The 22,444-nt window shown below is 46.0% G+C and overlaps 1 protein-coding gene across 5 annotated transcripts in view; it reads left to right on the top strand.

Annotated features, from left to right (window-relative positions):
* Nucleotides 1–17,994, top strand: part of CACNB4 (calcium voltage-gated channel auxiliary subunit beta 4) — a 221,948-nt gene extending 203,954 nt beyond the window's left edge. For all 5 annotated transcript variants that reach the window (XM_072789208.1, XM_072789209.1, XM_072789212.1 and 2 more), the window contains 2 exons: nt 9,017–9,202; nt 11,283–17,994. In XM_072789208.1, the coding sequence (XP_072645309.1) occupies nt 9,017–9,202; nt 11,283–11,543 (447 nt within the window). In that variant the 3' untranslated portion in view covers nt 11,544–17,994. The remainder of the gene's footprint in view (nt 1–9,016; nt 9,203–11,282) is intronic.
* The last annotated feature ends 4,450 nt before the right edge of the window (nt 17,995–22,444 follow it).

Raw genomic sequence — 22,444 nt, 5'->3', positions numbered from 1 at the left:
GGGAGCAGACTCCTAAATGGAATTACTGGAGAAAATGCCCATGGAAGACTGAAAGAGAAAGAGGACAATAAATAAATAAATAAATAAATAAATAAATAAATAAATAAAATAAAAAATAAAAAATAAAAAATAAAAAAAAATAAAAAATAAAAAAATAAAAGAGAAAGAGGACAGAACAGGCCAGGAGAACCTTCCAACAAGACCAGACATAAATCTGATCTCATGAAAGGAAAGGAGGAAAGAAGGAGAAACGGATGGGAGGAGCTCAGACTGAGACATAGCCTTCTGGCACGTTGGTCCCACGTGGGGCAGAAATGTTCAGGCTCTAATTCCCATGCTGTGCTTAGGCACTGGCTAGGAGCAGCCTGTGGAGAGCATGGCGTTGGCTTGAACGTTGTGGTCGTTCTGGAAGGTGCCACAGTCTCCCAACTCCCACCCCACGCCCAAGGCTGTCTGCTGACCACACTCATCACGGCAGGTTTTCCAGGGTATCAGAGCATAGGCCTCTATGACCACCCTAGTTGATGACATCATCTGTACTTTCTGGAAGGGAAAGCTAAATCCCCGACTGGGAAACTCGTTGGAGGTAACAGTTAGTAAATGGGCCCCAAGATTCAACCCTAGATCTGTCTGACTCCAACAAACCTCTGTTCACTGCGCCACTCCACCTCCACCCAGCTATGAGGGGCGGCTGTGTCTCTGGCCCCCAACGTCGCTGTGCAAGAGGCATCTCCAGTATAGAACAAAGGCCTCCAGTGGTAAGAGGCAGTGGGTGGGGAAATCGAGGGAGTTTAGAGGGAGAATTCCAGTGCAGGCAACCATTGGCTAAGTCCCTGTGGTCCTTAAGGGTGGGTGTCCTGCTGCTTCAGACCTCATGTGGAGCGGAGACCCTTGGTAAGGAAGGAGACCTGGAAGTCCCTACTCTCTGGGATTGGCAAGAGAGGCCCGGGAGAGGACATGTCTCCCTCTTTTCCAGTCCTGTTGCTATTAATGGAACTTCCTGTTTGCTTTTGTTGAATCTAAAAGCATCCCTCACCCCCTTCTTTTGTTTCCTGAGTCAGTTAGCAAAATCTCTTCAACCGAATTAGGCTTTTTGGGAAACAAAACCCAGGAAGGGAAACGGGAGAGCTGGCAATTTGCTGCCACAGCACCCATCACTGCCACCCTCCCACCCTCCAGACGAGAAAACCCAGACCCTGCCACCTGCTAGAGTGGAAGAAAAGAAAAGGGTAAAGATACAAGAGGAAAAATATAGATTAATACCTCAAAATTCATTGGGCATGTCTGTCTTCGCAGATGTAGAGGGATCTACACTGTGCACGTGGCCTGGTCCTGGGAGGTCCCTGAGGTGGCCGCAGGATCTGAGGAAGTTTTAGGAGCAGATCTGGGGGGACTGGAAAGTAGTTAAGCCTGTTTAATTTTATTGGACAGAGTAGAGTGAGCAGAGGCATTGACCAGGAGGAGGCATTTCAGGAGTCTACCCGAATGCAAATGCCGGAAAGAATGGGCTGGCTTTCTCAGCAGCGAGCTCCTGAGCTCCTGGGGTCTCACTGCACTCATTTGGAGGCGGGACGGGTGGAGTGGACTCTAGGAACAGATGTGAGTTGTAAGAGGAATCTCCCCTGGTGAAGGCTGAAGGCTAAGGTGCCTACGACCCTTCTCAACCGTGAGACTGATTCTATCTAGATTTGGGAAGTGATCAGGGGACAGATGTTGGCGAAACCATGAAGGCTGTGGAGCCCAAGGAAGAGGAGGGGATGAAAAGAAGCAGAAAATATATCAGGTTGAGTGACATCCTCGTTGTTTCAGAACGTCATTGAGCTCAGATACTTGTGTGGAATGATCCGTGGGCGTGCCTGAGGACGCGGCATCCGGGTCACCGTAGGGTTGAGTCAGACAGACTCAAAATACTCAGTCATCTCAATTCTGTGTGGCTCACCTACGGGAACTAAACTACGTTCAACAAACACTCTCTAAGTGTCGGGCCTGCTACCTTGCTGGGTGCTGGGGATTCAAAGGCATGTTCCTGCCTTCGCGGCCTGCGTAGTCTAAGCAGAGTCTAACATCGAGAACAAACTGATGGTTGCCAGAGGGGCGGCAGGAGGGGGCGGATGAGATCGGTGAAGTGGGTTAAGAGGTAGAGACTTACAGTCATAAATAAATAATTCACGGGGACAAAAAGTACCGCCTGGGGACTGTAGTCAATAATTTGTAATAACTTGGGAATCCCTGGGTGGCTCCGTGGTTGAGTTCCTGCCTTCAACCCAGGGTGTGATCCTGGAGTCCCGGGATCGAATCCCACGTCGGGCTCCCTGCATGGAGCCTGCTTCTCCCTCTGCCTGTGTCTCTGCCACCCTCTCTCTGTCTTTCATGAATAAATAAATAAAATTTAAAAAAAAAATTCAAAAAAAATATTTTGTAATAACTTTCTATGGTGACAGATGGTAACTACGTGTGCGGTGGGCGCTCTGCAATGCGTAGATCTTGCACCTGAGACTGATACAATATTATGTGCCAATTGTGCTTCAGTGTTTCGAAAAGAGACTACAGTTGGCTAAGTCGACTGTTAGCAAACAATTCGGTAGATCATAGATAGTCTTACGGGTCTCACTTTATGAATCAAAAGATAGATTCAAAGATCGGTTTCGATTAGGATTTCTCCGAATCCTCAGCATTACTGACATTCTCAGTTGCATAACCCTTCGTGATGGGAGCCTGTCCTGTGGACCTCGCAGGATGTTTAGCTGCATCCCTGGCCAGTAACAGCTTCCAAATTGGGACAACCAAAAATGTCTCCGGACATTGACAGATGTCCCTGGGGGGGGGAGGGGGGGAACCACTCCTGGTTGAGAACCACTAGTTTAGGTTAATACAGACAAATGTTGTGGTGAATGATGTTTTCAGACGTCTTAGTAAGCGATTTCTTGAAAGATAACATTTTAGGTGAATTAAACTTGCTCATTTTAATTTGCTCTTTTTGTAAGAGTGGGTTTATTAACATTTATTCCTAATAATCGTTAGAGAAACACTTGTGTCCTATTAAAATGGACGTATTTTAGCTGCTGAGAGGGTCGACAGTCGAGTAGTTAGTTGTGTGTATAATACGACACATCACCTCTGCAATAGCTGGAGCCGAGAAAATACACGTGCATCCCGACATGCAGAGAACACTGAGGGTGCCTTAGGAGTTCTCCGAACGTCAGGGATCCCAAACGGCCTCATGCGTGCGCTGGGAAGACAGCCTCGCTCTATCATCACAGCTCAGCTGCAAATTCTTGTTTTACGTGACGGATCAGCGAACCTGGCGTATTATACAAGCAGCCGGGATAAGTAAGCTTACTTTGTATTTGATGTTTTCTGAGCCCTGTTTCCGTTATTAGACATATTCACTGGATGTTGTTGGACTAGCATCTGTAATGCTGGAGGGAATTTTACACTCTGCGTTGGCGCAGGTAAAAAAAAAAAAAAACCTTTGGATCGTAAAAACTGGTGGTCATCTAAAAATGTGTCTGCGTTTGGCCCTGGTTGTTTTAAGACCATGATTATAACTGTCATTGAAAGACTGGTGCCCACTGTGTCACTTTAGTTGCTTTGGGAGGACGCGCACCGCGCTCAATGGGCCACCGCAGCTGCGGCCGGAGAGTCGGCAGGTGGCAGTGGCCGCGCTTCGCCAGGAAGGTAAAGGCCGCGGCGCTCAGGACGCCAGGTCTCAGGCGGCCCCGGAAAAGCCAGCCCGTCGGTGGCAGCAGGGTGGACCCGGCCCGGGGGTTGCGGGCAGACGGGCGGCAGGTGCACAGCAGCGCTGCCTCGCGGCCGTGTCCTCCACAAGCCGTCACCGTGGGCCGTGGGCCGTGGGCCGTGGGCCACGGGCAGGTGCGGGGGAAGAGCGCGACAGCCGAGCACTCGAGACCGTGCCCTGCAGGCACAGCTGGGCTGCGAGGCTGCGCGGCGGCCGGGGGGGGGGGGGCATGGCTCCCTCTGGGGAACCCCTGAGTCAGTCCCACCTCCTCGTTGTTCGCATGAGGGGCCTGAGGCCCAGAGAGGGCGCCGGCTTTTCCAGAGTGAGGTCGTGGGGGGCAGCCCCCGGGTGTGGCCGCCCTGCGGAGAGGCCGGGGCTCCACGGCCAGAGCCCAGGGCAGGGGGAGTGCCTCGGGGTCGGCCGCACAGTGACCCCGGGGGAGGGCAGGCCCCCCACGGCCCGGCGGTCCTCCCCAGACACTGGCTCCAGGCTAGGCGTGCTGGGCGCTCGTCGGCAGGTGCAGGGGGCTCCAGGCCAGGTGGGGTGGGGCCAGCCCCCTGGTCCCCCGAACCCGGATGTCAGGCTTCTCAGGTGGCAGCTCCTGGGGCCGTGGACCCCCCCCGAAGCTGGGGCACTGGCCCAGACAACGTGTGGCCTCGCCTCTGCAGCAGTCCGCCGGCCAGGGGTCCGCCGTGCCCAGACTCAAGGCGGGGCCGCAGACCCTCGTCCCCGGGGGAGGGGGGGCGTCAGGGAATCCGTGGCCAGCTTTAACCTGCCATGGACACCTCTTCTGCTTTTGAGATTTCATTTATTTATTCCTGAGACACAGAGAGAGAGAGAGAGAGGGAGGCAGAGACCCAGGCAGAGGGAGCAGCAGAGCGGCACAGGTTCCGACTGTCTTTCCCATTCAGCTTATTGAGGTTCAAACTGCGCCTAAGATGAGCTTGCCGTGGCCCCGCAACACTGGGACGCTCTCTTTTTCCCTACAAGCCCCCCTAAATCTTTCAAAATTCTTTTAATTTAGTGTCCAGTTTCCCATCACTAGGTGACCAGTGAGTTAAGTGCTCAGGACTTCAAAAGCCTTAATAATCACAAGAATGCGTTTTGCAATGTGAAAGAGGCAGCATTTGGCTACTTGATGGTCCCGTTACACAAAGGCCACGCGGCCCTTTGGTTTGGCCGAGTAGCGTCTGCCATTGTTCTTTTTAACGGCGGCAGATTTAGGATCTCTGTGTTCTAGTCGCAAAGAAATAAAAGTGTACTCATCCCTATTATCCCTTCTTTCCTCTTATAAATAGGAGACATGCCCGGCCTGAGGTTTTATCCACGCACAATGAATACACGCGAAGCGACGCTCCTCCCGTGGGAGACTTTATACGTGTTTAATCTCATGCCTTGCTAGTGTTCAATAATGTACCAACTTTTAAAAAAAAGAGTAAGAATTAAATTGCAAAATTAATTTCTAAGTTTTACAAACTTTTTATTAAGAAATGTTCAATAGCAACATCCCAGATAAAACACGCCGCCGATTATGGGTGAGGTTTAATGAGGCCCAGCCCTCTGCGCTGGAACAGATGGGTTTTATAGACGTAAGGAAGGACCTGGCCACTCGGTCTCAGCATCTCCCCTCCCAAAAGAATGTAAAAGACATAAATGGAACCTGCTCCAGTTCTCAATGTAGGAACTGAAAAGTGGTCTATCTTCTCTTCTTTTTTTTAAATTTTATTTATTTATTCATGAGAGACACAGAGAGGAGCAAAGACCCAGGCAGAGGGAGAAGCAGGCTCCCGGCGGGGATGGAGGCGGGACTCGATCCCGGGACCCCGGGGTCACGCCCTGGGCCCAAGGCGGACGCTCAGCCGCTGAGCCCCCTGTGGTCTATCTTCTGTAAAAATTAGGGTGACCAGCTGTTGCACGGCTCCCTGCACTTTCCAGAGTCAGTCACGGATCATCCCAAACGCCCCAATACTGAGTGCCGGGCAGATCAGGATAGCGGGTCGGCCGGGTTCCCTGGGAAAGTGCGCGGCTCTGTAAGTGGGCAGCCAGACGGACTGTTAAGTCCTGAAGATTTTCCTACAAGACACTGCAGATCGTCTTCCTTCCCATCAGATTCCTCGCCGGCCTGTGCCTCCCCCCGTCCCTGGCGTCTGGTGCTCTGAGCCGCGGCGTGAGCCCGAGGCCTGGGTTTCTCTCCTCCTGTTATAAGGTGTTAGGATTTTATTCGTCCCCACAAGCTTAACCCAAAAAGGGACATACGGTGCCTGGTTTTGCGAGGATTGGTTTCACCTCTGCTCGGGAGGCACTGCCTTCCGCAGCCACGACATCTCCGTCCACTTCCGCTAAAGAAAATGTCCCATGGCACGATGTCAGAGGCGTTGGCCGGGGCAGAGCTTGCTGGCAGCCTCGGTCGCCCGGTGTCTGGCAGGCACCACGGCCCCGGGGGCGAGGAGCGTGTCCCCTCTTCCCTGTGACCGTCCCTCCACCCGTAGCCAGGCCACAGGCCTCAAGTCCCACACGGTAAGGAGCTAATTAGCCTTGAACCTTTACGGTCTTGAAAACCCGGCAAAGCTGGTTCGCATAATGCACGGGGCTGCTTCCCTTTGAATGTCACGTATAATTTTTTCAAAAAAAAAAAAAAATCTTTGCCCTTATACTCACATTCCAACGCTCTGGCCTAATCAGCTGTGTTATTTCCTACGCCGTTGAAAAGAAAAATTGTCGCAGGCACACGGGCTGTGAAAATCTTCTTAGTTGAAAATAAGCCGCATGTGTCGGTTTTCATCCAGAAGCTGAAATTTGCTTTCCTCTGTGCTTCTGAGAGCGGAAAAGCAGCTTCAAGTCATCTCCCGTCACGTAGCTGTCCTTTTCGCAGGTGCAAAAGCATCGTTTCCTAGAAATGATCGAGGCTTGAGCAAACCGCCCTGAGCTGATAGATACAAACCCTATCCATCGGCAAAGAGGGCACTTTATTAAAGTCCCTTCTAATCAGGTGTGTGTTTGAGCGTGTGCAGCGCGACCGTGCAGCACGTGGAACGGCCAACGGGACAAAAACCTTCAGAGAAAAATACTCGTTAGTGGGGGCAGGGGCCCTGCTCTTTCCCCCTCTGGGCGTAGGGGTCCTGACTGCAGTCCTGACCCTCAGTCCAGGTGTCCCCGGAGGCTCCTTGACTTGGGCCCTTATGGAAGGCCGCCGACGGGATTCTGGGGCTACGCGTCGTCGAGAACGTGGGGCGGCCCCGTGCGCTCCTGCCGGGTTAGTGCTGCGAGAACATTGCCATCGGGGACACCAGGCAGGTCTCAGGGCCGACCCTTGTGACTGCTGATTAGCGGGGGGCTGGGGGCTCGGGGTTGCAAGAGGCAGGAGTCCCCGTGCGTTGCCCGTAAGGATGCGCACTGACAGGCGCCGTAGGGCCGGCCGTCGTCCCGCTGCCTCACGGGCCTCGTGGGTCTCTCACTGCCGTGGGTTCTTCTCTCTGCTTTATTCTCTTCCCTCTACGGATACAACTCTTTGACTTGCTCGAAATTTCCCCTCCCTCCTACGTTTGACTTTCACCTACGTCTCTGGGCGTCCTTCTAAATTCAGAACTTGGAGGCTGCAGCTCGGAACGTTCCCGGGCTCAGTCTCCTTATTGTTCTGAGTTAAATCCCAGCATGACTCGGAGGGTTAAGGGTTTGAATACTAGTCTCTGCCACTAGGAGGGAGTTCCTTGAGCGTGGGGACGATGTCCGGATCCGTTGTCACTATGCTGACAATGCCTAGCGCAAAGCACGTGCTGAGTGGGTATTTTATCAATACAGAAGTCATGCCAGGAAACGTCTAACATCTCCTAATAAGAGGAAAAGTGGTTTTCTGAGTGGGGGAGGGGCAGAGGGGGAGAGAGTCTGACGCAGGCTCCAGGCCCGGCTCCGTCTCAGGACTCAGATCACGACCGCAGCTCGGATCGAGAGGCAGAGGCCACCGGCTGAGCCTCCAGGCACCGGGAAGCTCCCTGCACGGGCCGGCTCGGCGGACTCTTCTCAAATACCCGACGCTCTGGCTCGTGGCTAAACTTCCCGCCGCCGAACATCCGTCCCCGGCTTTCCAGCTGCCTCACCGACTCTCGTCAGGGTGGTCAGCAGAGACCAACGGGCCAACATTCAGACGGCGAACGTCGGGGCAGAGGCGGTTTCCGTGGTGGCCTCTGCTCCAGGGAGGCCTCACGCTGATGAGCGCGGGCAGCTGGCCCAGCACCCCGCGGTCGCCCAGCGGGACCCGGCGCTCCCCGCCGCCAGGGACCCTGTCTGACTCAGCGGTGGAAGGTTCTTATTTCTGCAAACTGAGCTCGTGGGAGCCGCGGGTGGCGGGGAGAGGAGGCGGCGGTGAGGGCCACTGCGCTGGGGTGGCCTTCCTGTGTGGGAGCGCCGCGGGCCTCTGACTCTTCTGGGAACCTCTGTCTTGGGCGAGTCCTGTCCGCGTCCCCAGCCCCACGGCAGTGACGCACCAGTGCCACTGTGCAACTTTGGGGTGGAAAAATGCCTCCTGAGTACAGGCCAGATGTGGGCCAGGGTCCTTACGGACCGGAACCTGGACGCCCGGTACTTCCTGTGCGACCCCCCTTCCTACCCACAGTTAAACACTCCTCGTTCTCGTTCTTTGTTTTTTTTTTTTTTTTACTGTTTCCTACTGTGATCTTTTGGTCGCAGGAATCACCGTCGTGTGATTTTCTAGCATTGATCCTAAGCCGTCCTTCCGTATGATTTTATCGTGAGACAGATAAGATTTTCACGAACATTCTGAAAATTACCTTAGGACACGGTATTCCCGTCAACGTCGTTACTTTGGAAGATGAAATGTTTATTCCAGTGATACGGTCCAGTGATACAGTGGTCCATGATACGACCGTTCGTATCCCGAACTCCTCTTTCAACGCCATCCGCTTGCTTCTCTTGTATTCTGAACTCGGTATAATTGAGCTCCGTAGAAATACACGGGTAAATATGAACGTGTTTTTGCTGTATTCCACGTGGAACACCTTCACACTCACCTCATATGTTTCTTCTAAATAAAGAAAGATCTCAAGATTTAATGACGTTTTCCCGTCAGTGTCCGAATGTGCCCTTGGTTGACTGTGCAGCACCTCCCTTGAGTTTCCTTTTAGCAACCGCCAGGACAGCTCCTCAAGTGTGATATTTGCTACTAGATGTTAGAAATGCTATTATCTGCATTAAGTGGAATTTCAGGTCTCATTGACTAAACCCTGAAGTATAGGTAAAATGGATTTTTCATGTCATCTGCAGGAAATGTTTGACGTTATACTGGATGAAAATCAGCTGGAGGATGCGTGTGAACATCTGGGGGAGTACCTGGAAGCATACTGGCGTGCTACCCACACAACCAGTAGCACCCCCATGACCCCTCTGCTTGGAAGGAATTTGGGCTCAACTGCACTCTCACCATATCCCACAGCGATTTCTGGGTTACAGGTATTGTCACTTCCCACTCCTGTTGTTCCCGCCTTACGTTGAAGAGCTTCACTGGGGTGAAGACTGGGATCGTCCTTAATTTGAAGAGGGAAACACGAGTGGGAATCCTATAAAAAAAATCCAAACTCTTGCCTCACCGAGGCAAAGTTACCCACGGCGGCCCTTTCCATAGAACTTTGCTATCTGTTAACATATAATGACTTTTCCTCGGACAAAGTCATCCCTCCTGTGTCTAAACTCCAACAGGACACTTGCTACCTACTCAGTGTGACCGTCCATTACTTCTCCAGGTCACTTCTTAAATTTCTTTACGTAAGATATTTTGGGGCAGACGGTCCTTTCTGACGGCCCTTAACTACTCCTGCCCCGCAGGCTGCCCAGCCTGTCCCCCAGCGTGGTCAGTACAGAACGTGCCCTCGAGGAGAGGCTCTCTATCTGGAAACAGTGACAGATCCCTTAGTTTTCTCGGGGGTAGTGGGCTCCCATCTTGGTCAGTGGCTATGGCAGGACCACGTAGGGAAGTTGGGCACCAGCTTCCAGAGCCTACTGGAATGTCCCCCAACCCACCGCTGGCTGAGGAACATGGAGGCAGCTGAGCCCTCTTGTATCATGACTACTTTTATACTAATGGGTTATATAATGATAATCATGATTGGAGATCGTGTAGCGTTAACTCCGAGAGAAAGGGCACTCCCTGAGATGCTATTATGACCATATTACTTTGCTACAGAATTTCATCTTTGTAAGCAAAATAATTACCCTATAAACGAGTAACTTTTGAGGCTGGAAATGAACATGGGAGATGCGCTGCTGTAATACGGACTCTGCGCGCGCCGGGACTGCTTCTGGCCTGGTTTCACTCACTGCCTGTGTGCTAGTCCCAGTGTAGCATCTCCGCTGCCTAGTTTGGATTGGCTCTGAATTGTACATGGTGGGATGAGAAATGGACGATGCGTGAAGCAGTCTGCTTCTATAATGCAGGTAGAAGCGAAATGCACTTTGTTTATGAATACAACAGTCCAGACTCATCACCTCGAAGACATCTACCTGGAGTGGCTTCCCAGTTTCACTTGAGTTAATGTGATGCCCTTTATCCTGGAGCCTATTTCTCTTAGTGACGATGGGTATTTAATTGTTAGACTCCCGGCTGAGGTTAAAGGCACAGGATGTGGCTGCTGAATGATTTTCCTGCTGCGTGAAAGTACGTGTCCCTTAGAGGAAATGTGGCTGGGTCCTTGGTGTCATCAGGACCCTGTTTCTTAACTGAGGTGACCTAACTAAGTAGAGAGACACAGCAATGATACGTGTGTTCCCATGATTTGAAGAAAAATGTTGAATAACAGTTTCTGAGCCATCAAACAAGTGTTTGACAATATTCATTTCAATGAATGGTATTAAAGGAATCTAGTTTCTATCTGAAGGAAATTTTTGCCGGACATTTCAGTCGAGAAGTAAGAATTGTCAGTATCAGTTAGCCAGCTGGCTCCACAATTATTCTAGACTCCTTTGGAAAGAATATTTTTGAGAGCTTTAGCATTTATGTATAATGAAGAAACAAACACATCATTTCATGGGGAGCACGGATTATAATTGCACGAAAATATTTTTTACAAGTATAAGGACCATTCAGCTACATAAAGGTGAAGTGTGTGACTTTGGGAGGAGAAAGATTTTATCAGCCCAAGAGAGAAATAAAATAGCAGATGCTATTCTGAACCTTAACTTATTTCCCAATAGTAAAATGATCCTAGTTTTTGCAGTTGAAGTGGAGTTATTAGGTCTTCCTAGATACGTTAAGTTCCGTTCAGCAGTGAACTTTCAATCCTCTATTTTTAATAGGAAGCATAATCGTGTAGCATGATGTAATTAAGTTCATAAATTATCAGCATTTCAGTATCTTTGCATGTTGTGCCCTAGATGAACCAGATCTTCTGAGTAGGACGTTTGTGCATCAAAATTGCTTTATTAAGTCAGATAGTTGGCATTTTATGGTACAGACCCTACTGTTGCACATACATTTGCATATTCTAGGTGAATTAAGTTGACACGATCTAATCAATGGACGATCTGATATTTTTAGAGTCAGCGTATGAGGCACAGCAACCACTCCACGGAGAACTCTCCAATTGAAAGACGAAGTCTAATGACCTCTGATGAAAACTATCACAATGAGAGGGCTCGGAAGAGTAGGAACCGCTTGTCTTCCAGTTCCCAGCATAGCCGAGATCATTACCCTCTCGTGGAAGAAGATTACCCTGACTCATACCAGGACACTTACAAACCCCATAGGAACCGAGGATCGCCTGGGGGATATAGCCATGACTCCCGACATAGGCTTTGAGTCTGCAGAAGCAAACAAAAAATTCATCTGTTGACAATTTGCCATAGCACTGCTAGGATAAACCAATCATCTTAACTTGGCAAGTACAGCACGGTATTTACTGTGCTTGTGGGCTGTTGTCATTTGATGCTAAGCAAGGGGCAAAAAACAACAACAAAAAAGTACGTTATGCCCTTAAGTCTAGATGGTTATTAGATGCCCAGTCATATAGATATTTTTAAGCTCAGCATTTACATAACAGTACCTTTTGTTTTCTTCATTAGATTTAGACACATCGATTTGTAATTTAGGGTACTTATCAAGGCACATATAAAATAATTTCCCATGCTGGAAATTCCAAATGACCAGTTCCAGTTGGAACCAATTTATAAACCAATTCCTGTTGGAATTTGGGTGAATCGACTAGAAAGTCTACTTGAGCATGTTGCAGTCAATTTAAAAATCTGAAAAAAAAAAAAAAAAAACCAAAAAAAAAAAAAAAAACAAGACCCACAAAAACAACCAAAAACCTAATTAATAAAAAAATCAAAATACCGAAAGAAGCCAAAACCAGATATGGTATTTATTTGCTGGAAGCTAAATTTACACTTAAAGTTGAAATGTATAAACATTTTAACATATGTTAATGTAGACAGAATGGCTTTTCAAACTCACCAAATGTATTGATAGTGCCAAAAAAAAAAAAAAAACCCACCTCAAATTAATTCAGAAATTATACACTATCCTCAGATTTTAATATTTTTGTTTCTCTACTGGCACAACTGTTGTATTCAAAGTGTTTTGCTTTTTGTTTAGTCACTACTGTTAGCTTGTTTGAAGTTGGCAAAAAAAAAACCTCAAACTTTCTTTAGCAGTGAGAGAGAACACTATAGAGAAGCCCAATCATAGGTGGTCACGGGAAGTGGAAAAGGGGTGTTTCCCCTTTCCTGGCTCTGAGCACAACCACATATATCCAGGAACCTGAAGTCAGTGAGGATGGGCACAGATCCTCCTGAGCACGAAGCTAAACATCTCCAGATGGGAATTCATCTCTCCAGCTTCCCACAAACATGGGCCGGTATTTCCTGCCAGCACAATTGCATATCTTTCCATTGCTCCATTCAGTCTCTGTCTTCGAATATGTGAATGTTCTAGCCCTTCCCCAAATTCTTTATAGTCATGCTAACGACCTGTTTTACATGGAATCATTCAATTTTGATATCGAAAGCTGTGTTTATACAAAATGATCAAATGAAAAAAAATGTGAAAACAAATGATGAATTTAAAAGCTTGCAATAAAAAGTAAACTCATAAATTCAGAGTATATTTGAATCATAATTAAAATTGCAGCATTTTTATTGTCTAGAATTATAAAGAATTTGGAGATTGAGCTGCCTTATTTCTAATGAACAGTCCTGTTCACCTGTTAAGTCTTGACAGTTTTTCCAGTGGCTATAATTATGAAATTGGTGACCTTCGTCTTCTATTATCAAGGAAGCCTTAGATTCACTATGATCCAAGGGATTACTGAAATTGACCCTTTTATACAATACGCAAATATCTTTCAGAAAAGACTCTTGTTTCTAAAAGTCCACAACGCATGCGTTTTTCTAAAGCCCCAGTAGGACCAGGCGTAAAAATACCTTTCTACTGGCACGTGTCAGGAGGCCTATATTTTGAAGACAATAATAGTTGATTTCTATTACCCTATTTTCCTCCCAAGCCTCTCAATCTCTAGGCTTTCAGAGCATGCACCAGTTAAATGATTTTCCTGACCCATGAAACCAAGTTCCACATTCTCGATTGTGATACACACCTTGAACCGCGTCATGACGTCCCACATTCCCTCCCCTCCTGTTCACCATGCATAGTCCATCGTGACCCTCTTCAGCTGTAACTGTCTAAGTTATCTCACGTATTTGACACAATCGGAAATACGGGCTCAGTCAGTTGTAAAGGTTAACATGTGATATTGGCCTGTGAGGTTCTTTTGTCATCTAGTGAAGCTTACAGAACTTTCAGTTAAGACATTTGAAACAGCTGCATCCATTAGACACTTCAATAAACATATAACCTGCCATTACTGAATACTTGGTTAGAGCACAGAAGAGCATTTTCCAGCAAACGAAATATATTTATTACATGTACAGCACATATTTGCATGAGAAAGAAAACATTAGCCAAAACATTTTTCTATATGCTTTACTGGTTTCTTGTTTGTGCGCATTAAAGTATTTAATTGCAAAGAGTGCACCAAGGTGATAAATTTAGACTAGACAGCTGTTCAGCTTTTTCTGTAGTAGCATTAGCAATCTGGTCATTTAACTACTTTAAGATACTTACATTTTATGGCAGGTAGCTGCAACAGCATTTACATATGTTTCCTAGTCAGCAAGATTACCATATTCTTTCCATTTTTAAAGACCACTTGTTTTTAAAATCCTCTCAAAGCCTTGTTTCTAAGTCTTCCATGTCATGCTGATAAAGAGAGAGGTCCATTCAATATCTGTGCACAAAACCAATCTGTCGTTTGCCATCAAGTGTCCGTACCTGTTCTGCTTTGCATTCTTATTCAAAAGCTAACAATCGTGGAAAGGGTAAAATATATATTTTCTTGATGGATATATTTAAAATTTTACGTTGACTTGGCATATTCTTTTCCATTCCTTTTGTAAAAAGTTTATCTTCTCCAAGTAAATAAGAGGTATACATTTTCCTTTTTTTAGTGTTAGAGTTTACTGTGTAAATGATGCTAAAATACAGATATATACGAAATGAAAGTTTTATTTTTGCCAAGCATATCAAGCAACTTTGAAAAATACATATTCCACAGACACTTTGTTTTTAACTGATTTCTTTTCAAAATAGCAAATGATAAGCAGAAGAAACAAGTCTTACAATGTGTTGAGGCTGTTTTACCTTGTAGAAGTCACATATTCCGTAACTTCAGTGTATGTAATATCAGAATATGTAAGCTACATATTCTGTGATTTCAGTCTGCGAACATGTAACACTGTAGACTCATGTGACAATGTGAAAATGTAGTTCTGGGGGAAAAAACAATGAATGCAGTTTGTCAGTCCTGATGCTAATTCTCAAGGCTATAATGTGACTCCAGTATTATAATCAATGATGTTATCTTGTTTACTCCAATATTTAAAGCAACACTTGGAAATGTTTATAAATGACTGATGATTCTCTCTTATCTTTATACAGTTCTATTGGAAAGCATATTGAAATTAACAATTTGGACTGATAGCCTTTCCTAATAAGAGAGTCTTAATTACGTGACAATATGTCATTGCACTTAGTCCTTAATGAAGTGAATTTTTTAAATATAAAACAAATTCTAAGAAAATTATTTGTTCCCTTTGAATAATTTGTTAATTACTTTAATTATTATTGTTGTTGCTGTTTGCAAAATGTATTTTTGGAATGTTAACCTCTTTTCATACCTGCATACTTGAACTTGTCTTTTTGTGTGGGGGCCTTAAAATTCATAACAGGAAGCTAGGGCAGTGAAAGGGAGGGAGAGAAGGAAATTACGCCGAGAGATGGCTTGCAAATCTAAGCCCTGAATGAACATATCATAAAATGTTGTTGAGACCCAGGATGTCAGTCAAGAATGTTCCTAGGCAACCTTAATTTGCATGCTAGCGTAATATTTTAGTTATACAATTTTATTTTGGTATTTGCTAAAAAATAAAAATTAGTGATGCCACTGTAGAAATTGCCCTATATATTAATATTTATACTACCTCTTCTCTAGAGAAGACAACTGTCTTTTAAGAGAAAAACACTTTTCAAGAAGTAGTGATCAGATTTATTATGCTTGTTGCTAACCTAGCTGCAAAGCTAAGTGCATAAATCCTTAAAATATACTTTCCCTTTACATTTTAAACTGTTTCCAGAATACTCGTCACCCCTCATTTCTTCCATGTTGGTGAAGTTTTCTTTGAATTGGTTCACAGTTTATCAGGACACAAGGTTAATTTAAGAAATCAGTCATCATAGGGGACAAAACACGCTGCAAGGGAATTGCCCCTGTATGCAGTTTGTTTTAATATCTAGCTCTAAGCCTAAAAGAGTGGATCCAGAAACTTGATATTTAAGTGCAGCTGGTTTGAAAATTCAAATTTTTGTTTATCCTTAATGTTTCCTGTGGCCAGTTAGCCATTTCCTAGATAAGGTATGCATTATCTTGGACTCCCATGTCATTGGAGTAAACTTCATACAGATGTTTTAAATAAATGGGAATGTACCCCTTACTTCTTTTATATTTCTGCCTTTGTGTTTCATGACAATGTTGCATGTTGTTTTCTTTTTAATTATATAAAATTCATCTTTGAATGACTATATGAATGACACTATAGCAAATTCTGTAATAAAATTTGTTTTATTAGTTCCTCATATCTTTAAATATTGTTAATACTCTGTTACTAAGTTACTTCCTCCAACTGTGTCTATAGGGCAGAGAACAGGCCACCTCTTCTACATGATAATTATGATCAAACCAGTCAATACGATAGTTGTCAGCAGACAGCAAGGATAACATTTTTGTTGTTGACTTAAACAGTCAAATTAGTCAAAATAGTAAAACTGGGTTATATGGACAGAGAGCTACAGCATTCAAAAATTACTTTTCAAAGTTTTCTTCTTTTCTTAAAATGAACTTTCTCAAGTGAAATACATCCTCTTCTAGCAACCATCTTTATCTTTTTGTGGATGGTTTAATCCCAAATACTTCCTGTAATTGAGGGACAGTATGAGGTGACTAGAAAATATCTCATCAGATCATGTCGAGCAGAGGCTGTAACTCCCACTTACCACGAGAAACTTCTAAATAAGGGTGAACAGCAAGAGTGTTGCAGAGTCATAGTTACATAGGAAACTTTCCTTTGTTTCTTTTGATGTATGTAAAATACTTGAGGAAAGATGGTAGAAAATGTTCCTAACATCCTCTTTGAAGATTATAAGGAGTTAAAACCAGAGCTATGTGAGAACCCAGAGTGGCTGGCCTCTAGCTTTTCAATACTTTGTAAGTATTCTTGGTTACGTTTTGAACACCCAATTTTCTTGACAAGTGGCTGTCTGTGTTTATGTAGGGGCCACCCTGGCCCTACTTGCATGCCATTTCCACACTTTTAACTGAAGTCAGTGTGAATTCTGTATGCATAAGGATGTATCAAAGATGCAGGACCATTAATGCTATATTGTTGCATACTATTTTTCATATGCCTTACAATATTTTCTGGGAAGTTATTAAAATGGGAGCATTTTATTGCCAGAATAAATCTATGTTGTTACTAGTTATCTGCATTAGCAGTAGAAAAATAAATAATGTAGCAAAACGTATATTGTATAGTACAAAATTATAAAAGATATATATTTTGCCAATAATATGGAAATAGATCGAGGAGAGAGAGGAGAAGCACATTTGTTATAGCACAAACTTATAACGAAATCCACTGTTAAATTCGGCAGTCATATTTTTAAGAGTATATAGATTTAACTCTAAGTTTTATCAGATTTATTTCATCTACCATCTTTTTAACTTGCTGCTTGATACTTTTCCAGCAATTTACTTCATAGCCTTGCAATCTGTGGATGTAATTTATTTTACTTTATTCCCTTGCATAAAAATTATTAAATGTTATTTTGTGATGAGACTCATACTATATTTACTGTTCTTATTTCTGCTCCTTCAGTAACAACTACAAAAAGTAATGGCAAGTGAGCTCATTGGGCTCCTCTAAATTTTGGACATGTCTGAAATGCTTTGTATTTTTCACAGCCTAAAGTCAGGATGATAAATAAAGGTGTCCCAATAACAACAAAAAAAGTAAAGTATTTAGGGATTCTTCGATTTGTTTTGTACTGAATACTATTTTGAAACATAAGTTTAACGCCATTAGCTGTTTTTTTTTTTTTTTTTTTTGAAGGGGTGGCGGGAGGGGAAAACATGAATTTATTAACACTAAAAATAGTGTTAGTTATTTTTAACACTAAAAATAGTAAAAAGGCAAGTTGATGTAAAAAGATTTTACCTATTACTCTGAGGGCTGTTGGAATCCCAAGCTATTGCTATATCTCCAGGTACAAGTGGGAAAAAAAGTATTGCCTTTGTCAAATAGTTTTTTCCTTTTTTTGAATTTTAGTTACTTATTTTAATAATTTACCCCCTTTTATTTTTCTTATATAGGTAAATGTGTAGCATTCTACAAGGCATGCTGGGTAAAATATACTATGCAAATGTGTACAGTGCTGCATGTTTTGTTCTCCCTCTGCTTTAGTGGCTTTAAAGAAAAAAAATGTGTTGTTATTTTTGTGAACAAAAACATTTAACAAAGAAAATGCAGAGTGCATGCATAGAGTATCCTAATTTCTATGGATTTGTTTTATGGAATTTAAATGTGTACAAACCAACTGCATTAATTTTTTCTTTTGTATAATAAATGAGAAAACACTGAAACCAGCGTTATACCTCTCCTTTATATTACTCTAAAAATAGATATTTATATTTACATCATTCTAGAGGTATGTTCCTATACCTCTTGCAGGGAAAAAAAGGTCTAAACACTCTCACAACATGGGTTTAGTTAAATGATGATTTTCTGAATACTCTGCTAGGTGCTATGAGTTATTACAAAAGAGTATTATATTAGGAAAGGGGCGTAAATTAAATACAGACATGCAAAATAGAATATATTAAAATACATATGCAAAATAGGATCGAATACAATATAGAAAAATAAACTAGATGAGCTAGAAACCCCTGCGTGATACGTGTGGCAGTTACCGGCCGTTTCCATCCATATCCTGTGCCCATTAGTGTTCCACGGAGGGCGTTAGGCCTTGACGTTTCGCGTGCTCAGTGTCAGCTCACCATACTATGACTTGATGGACAGGGGACTTTTCTTTCATCGCGGCGCACAAGAAGTCCAAAAGAAACGTGTCCTGTGTTGGCTGTTATCATTGCGCTAACATCACATGATGACTTCCAAGCAGCCAAGCAATTTCACAAACATTATTTAATTCATCTGATCGTCCTGGGAAATGGGCAGGGCATAGATTATCAGCCCTGACTACAAGTGAGGAAACCAGAGATCATTGTAACTTCTCTCTGCAAAGTATTTTCATCGAAAAATACGTGTATCAAATACTTTTAAGCCGGTAGTCATGGAAGCGTACAAAACAACTCCTGGAATACAGGAAATGTTGGCTGTGCCGTGAATGCACTTTAGACCCTGGAGAAATGCTCTGCGGGGCTGGCCGAGCCAGGGAGGCCTTTCAACCAACAGCCTGAAACTCCCAGAAGGAAGAACTGCGGCTCACTGCAAGGACGCCCTCAGCCTGCCCACGTGCTGAAGCCCCCTCCCTGGCCATGAACACGTCTCTACTAAGAGGACGGGTTGTGCAGGAGCGTTGTTGTCCTGTCATACAACACGCAGATCGGCACGTGGTTGGACTGCAGAGCACAGCTCTTGCCGTGTTTAAGGCCGGTTTGTGGCAGTGACCAGCTATGAGCTTGGGGCAATCGCCTCACTTGCCAGCACTCCCATCTGTTTTTGTAGAGCAACTCTCCTTGTGGTTACGGGTCGCATTCCCTTGTTTCTTTGTCCAGTAATTTTTTTATTGGATTCAAGATATTGGAAATTTTCCGTTGGGGATGACTCGGTCTTGTAGTCCTCTAGAGAACGCTGCACTTGTTTTGACAGGCAATTGTACAGGAGTTTGATCCTCTCACGATTTGTTTTTAAGCTCCTTTAGGACTGGCCTAGAGTAGGACCTTTTTCTTAGACTCATACAGCTCCTCTTCCAAGGTCTCTGGGATGTCTACCGAGAGTCCCCGGTACGTAGGGGGTGCTCTTCACTCTGATCGAAGGAAGGGAACTCAAATGATTGCTGGCCCTTAGTAAGCTCCAGGAATTACATTTTGTACAGCTCCCTGGTACTTGTTTTTTCCTTAGAAATTGTTATTGGCCCAGCCTCGTGGGGTTTCTGCACAGGTACAGGTTGATAGGCAGCCAAAGACTCAATGGCCCGACGCAAGCAGGTTTCTGGAGCTTTCCTCTGTATAGCTCCCTCCTTTCAGCCACTCCGCTTCACAGCTACCTTGATCTCTTGGACCACTGATCTACACCTTCAATTCAAGGAGACGTCTAGACTCAATCTGAGTTCCCATCCCCGCTGTCACTGGCTAGGAATTGCCTCCAGGCAGAAAATCCAGGTAATGGTCAGACTTAACCGCATTTGGGTCTCTTATCAGGGATCACAATCCTATGCTGTGTGTTGCCCAATATCTGAAAACAGTTGTTTTCTATATTTTGTCCATCACATCACTATTATCATGGATAAATTAGTCTTTAAAAATTTCTATAAGTCTATTTTCACAAATAGCTTCATACCACTCCATAAACATTTGCAATCACTTCTATAGGAGTTCCAAATTTGTATTTCACCCATGGGTCCCTATGCTTGGACAATATTGTATTAGGCAAATCCTTTTATTCTTTGTCCTTTTTTGAAGAGACACTTAGAAAATAATCTGGGAAACCAAGCCTTAACTCCACAAGTTAATATGGACGTGACAACCACTTAATAAGTGGACAGTTTGAGAGATATGTGGACAGTTTGCAAAATGTCCCAGAGCTGCTAAAAGCACCACGTGCAAGAATGGAAATATTAAAGAGTTGATGTAAATTAGTTATGCAAACAATACTGTTGTTTTTCTAAAGCAGCCATCGAGAGTACTTTATTATGTAAATATAAGCATAACATAAAATATATTAATATAGTAATTTTCTTTCTCTTCATATGTCTCCTCTAACTTTGCCTTTTCAACCATAAGCCCCCCCCCAAAAAAAAATTAAAGGACTTTTTTCTTGCAGTCGTTCAAAAAGAGACATGTTTTAGTCATCAGTGCTGCCCTTTGCTTTATAGGTACAAATTTTCTAGCTCAGTTAAGAAGTGTAGACTCTCAAGGTCTTACTTGTATTTTTTTTAATATATATTGACAGAAGATATTATATGGCCAGTAGATTTGGGGCGAAAACATGTAGTTTATTGTTGATTTTGTTTAATTTCATTTTGCTTTTGAGGATTGAGAGTCAGTACAGCCCAACAGTGCCTTTTATAGCTTCCTCACTTTTTTTTCCCTCTCCTTTTTTTTTTCTTTTTTTTTTTAAATCAAAGTTAAGGAGAATAGAAGGGCATGGAGCTGTCTCTGATTTCTCTGTGAAAGAGAAGTAAACAACCTTAGTTCTTTTTTCCCACCTCTTGCCTTTAACAAGAGTAGAGGCTGGTTAATTGTCAGATTATCAGATGATTATATCATTGGATGACCTAGAAGCAAAGAAAGGCCTTAGAGACAAACCTACTACGTTTCCATATGTTAAAACTGAGGCCTAGAGAGGTTAAGGAACTTGCCCAGCTGAAAAATAACACCTGTCATTAGAACCTGGTATCACCTAACCAGGTGACACCCTTCCATTCTAGTTCTCACCACATGCCCCAGAGCGGGGGGCTGACTAAGCACGATGTGACACTTGCGTAGCACGGGACACAGCTATTCTAGGTGTGCAGACAAGACGACCGGAAAGCAGAGAAAGTATTTGGCCAGCTGTTTAACCAGTTTGCAATAATGGGAATGACAGCTGGAAAGGCTCGTTGGGGCCACATTCCGGAGGAAAGGGAGTATCGAGGGTATCTGGGCTCTCCTAACCTGTGAGTGGCGCTTGGGGCCACACGACTGCAAGGCGGAGGGAGCTGCAGGCGGCGGAGCCGCAGGGCCACTGGCCTGGGTTCTGGAGGGACCTGGGGCTCCGGTGCAGCGGGGATGCGGGGATGTGGGCGGCGCCGGGGATGCGGGGTCGGGGCTGCAGGGTCAGAGATGCGGGAACGGGGCTGCAGGGCCGTGGATGCGGGGCCGAGGATGCGGGGTAAGGGATGCGGGGTCGGGACTGCAGGGTCAGGGATGCGGCACCGGGACTGCGGATGCGGGGTCGGGGCTGCGGGGTCAGGGATGCAGGGCGGAGGATGCGGGTCAGGGATGCTAGGCCGCGGATGCGGGGTCAGGGATGCAGAGCCGGGGATGCGGGGTCAAGGATGCGGGGCGGAGGATGCGGGGCCAGGGATGCGGGGTCGGGGCTGCAGGGTCAAGGATGTGGGACCGAGGCTGCGGGTGCAGGGTCGGGGCTGCGGCGTCAGGGATGCGGGGCGGAGGATGCGGGGTCAGGGATGCGGAGCCGGGGATGCGGGCCAGGGATGCGGGGTCGGGGCTGCAGGGTCAAGGATGCGGGGCCGGGACTGCGGGGTCAGGGATACGGGGCGGGGGATGCGGGGTCAGGGATACGGGGCGGGGGATGCGGGGGTCGTGGATGCGGGGCCGCGGATGCGGGGTCAGGACTGCGGAGCTGGGGATGCGGGGTCGGGGCTGCAGGGTCAGGGATGCGGGACCGGGGCTGCGAGTGCGGGGTCGGGGCTGCGGGGTCAGGGCTGCTGGGCCGGGGCTGCGGGGTCAGGGATACGGGGCGGAGGCTGCGGGGCCGAGGCTGCGGGTACATGGTCAGGGATGCGGGACCGGGGCTGCGGGGTCAGGGCTGCAGGACCGGGGCTGTGGGGCCGGGGATGCGCCGCCGAGGATGCAGGGTCAGGGATGCGAGGCCGGAGTTGCAGGTGGGGCCGGGGCTGCGGGGTCGGGGAAGCGCGGCCGGGATGCGCGCCAGGCTCGCCATCCGTATTGACATCCCGGCTCCGTGGAGGAGCCGCAGGGAAAACCATCCAGCGGCGGGAGGGAGCTTTGGGAGCCGAGTCGCAGCGGCAGCCCGCGCCCCGCGGCCGCCCCCCCGCGCCGCCCCAGCGTCCCCCGCGCCCCGCCCATGCAAATACGACGGCCCAGGCCCCGCCCCTCCGGCCGCGCG

Source organism: Canis lupus, chromosome 20, assembly GCF_048164855.1.
Source record: "Canis lupus baileyi chromosome 20, mCanLup2.hap1, whole genome shotgun sequence".
Lineage (NCBI taxonomy): Eukaryota > Metazoa > Chordata > Mammalia > Carnivora > Canidae > Canis > Canis lupus.
Note: the sequence above shows the minus strand (reverse complement) of the source record. Positions and strands in the feature narration are given on the sequence as shown.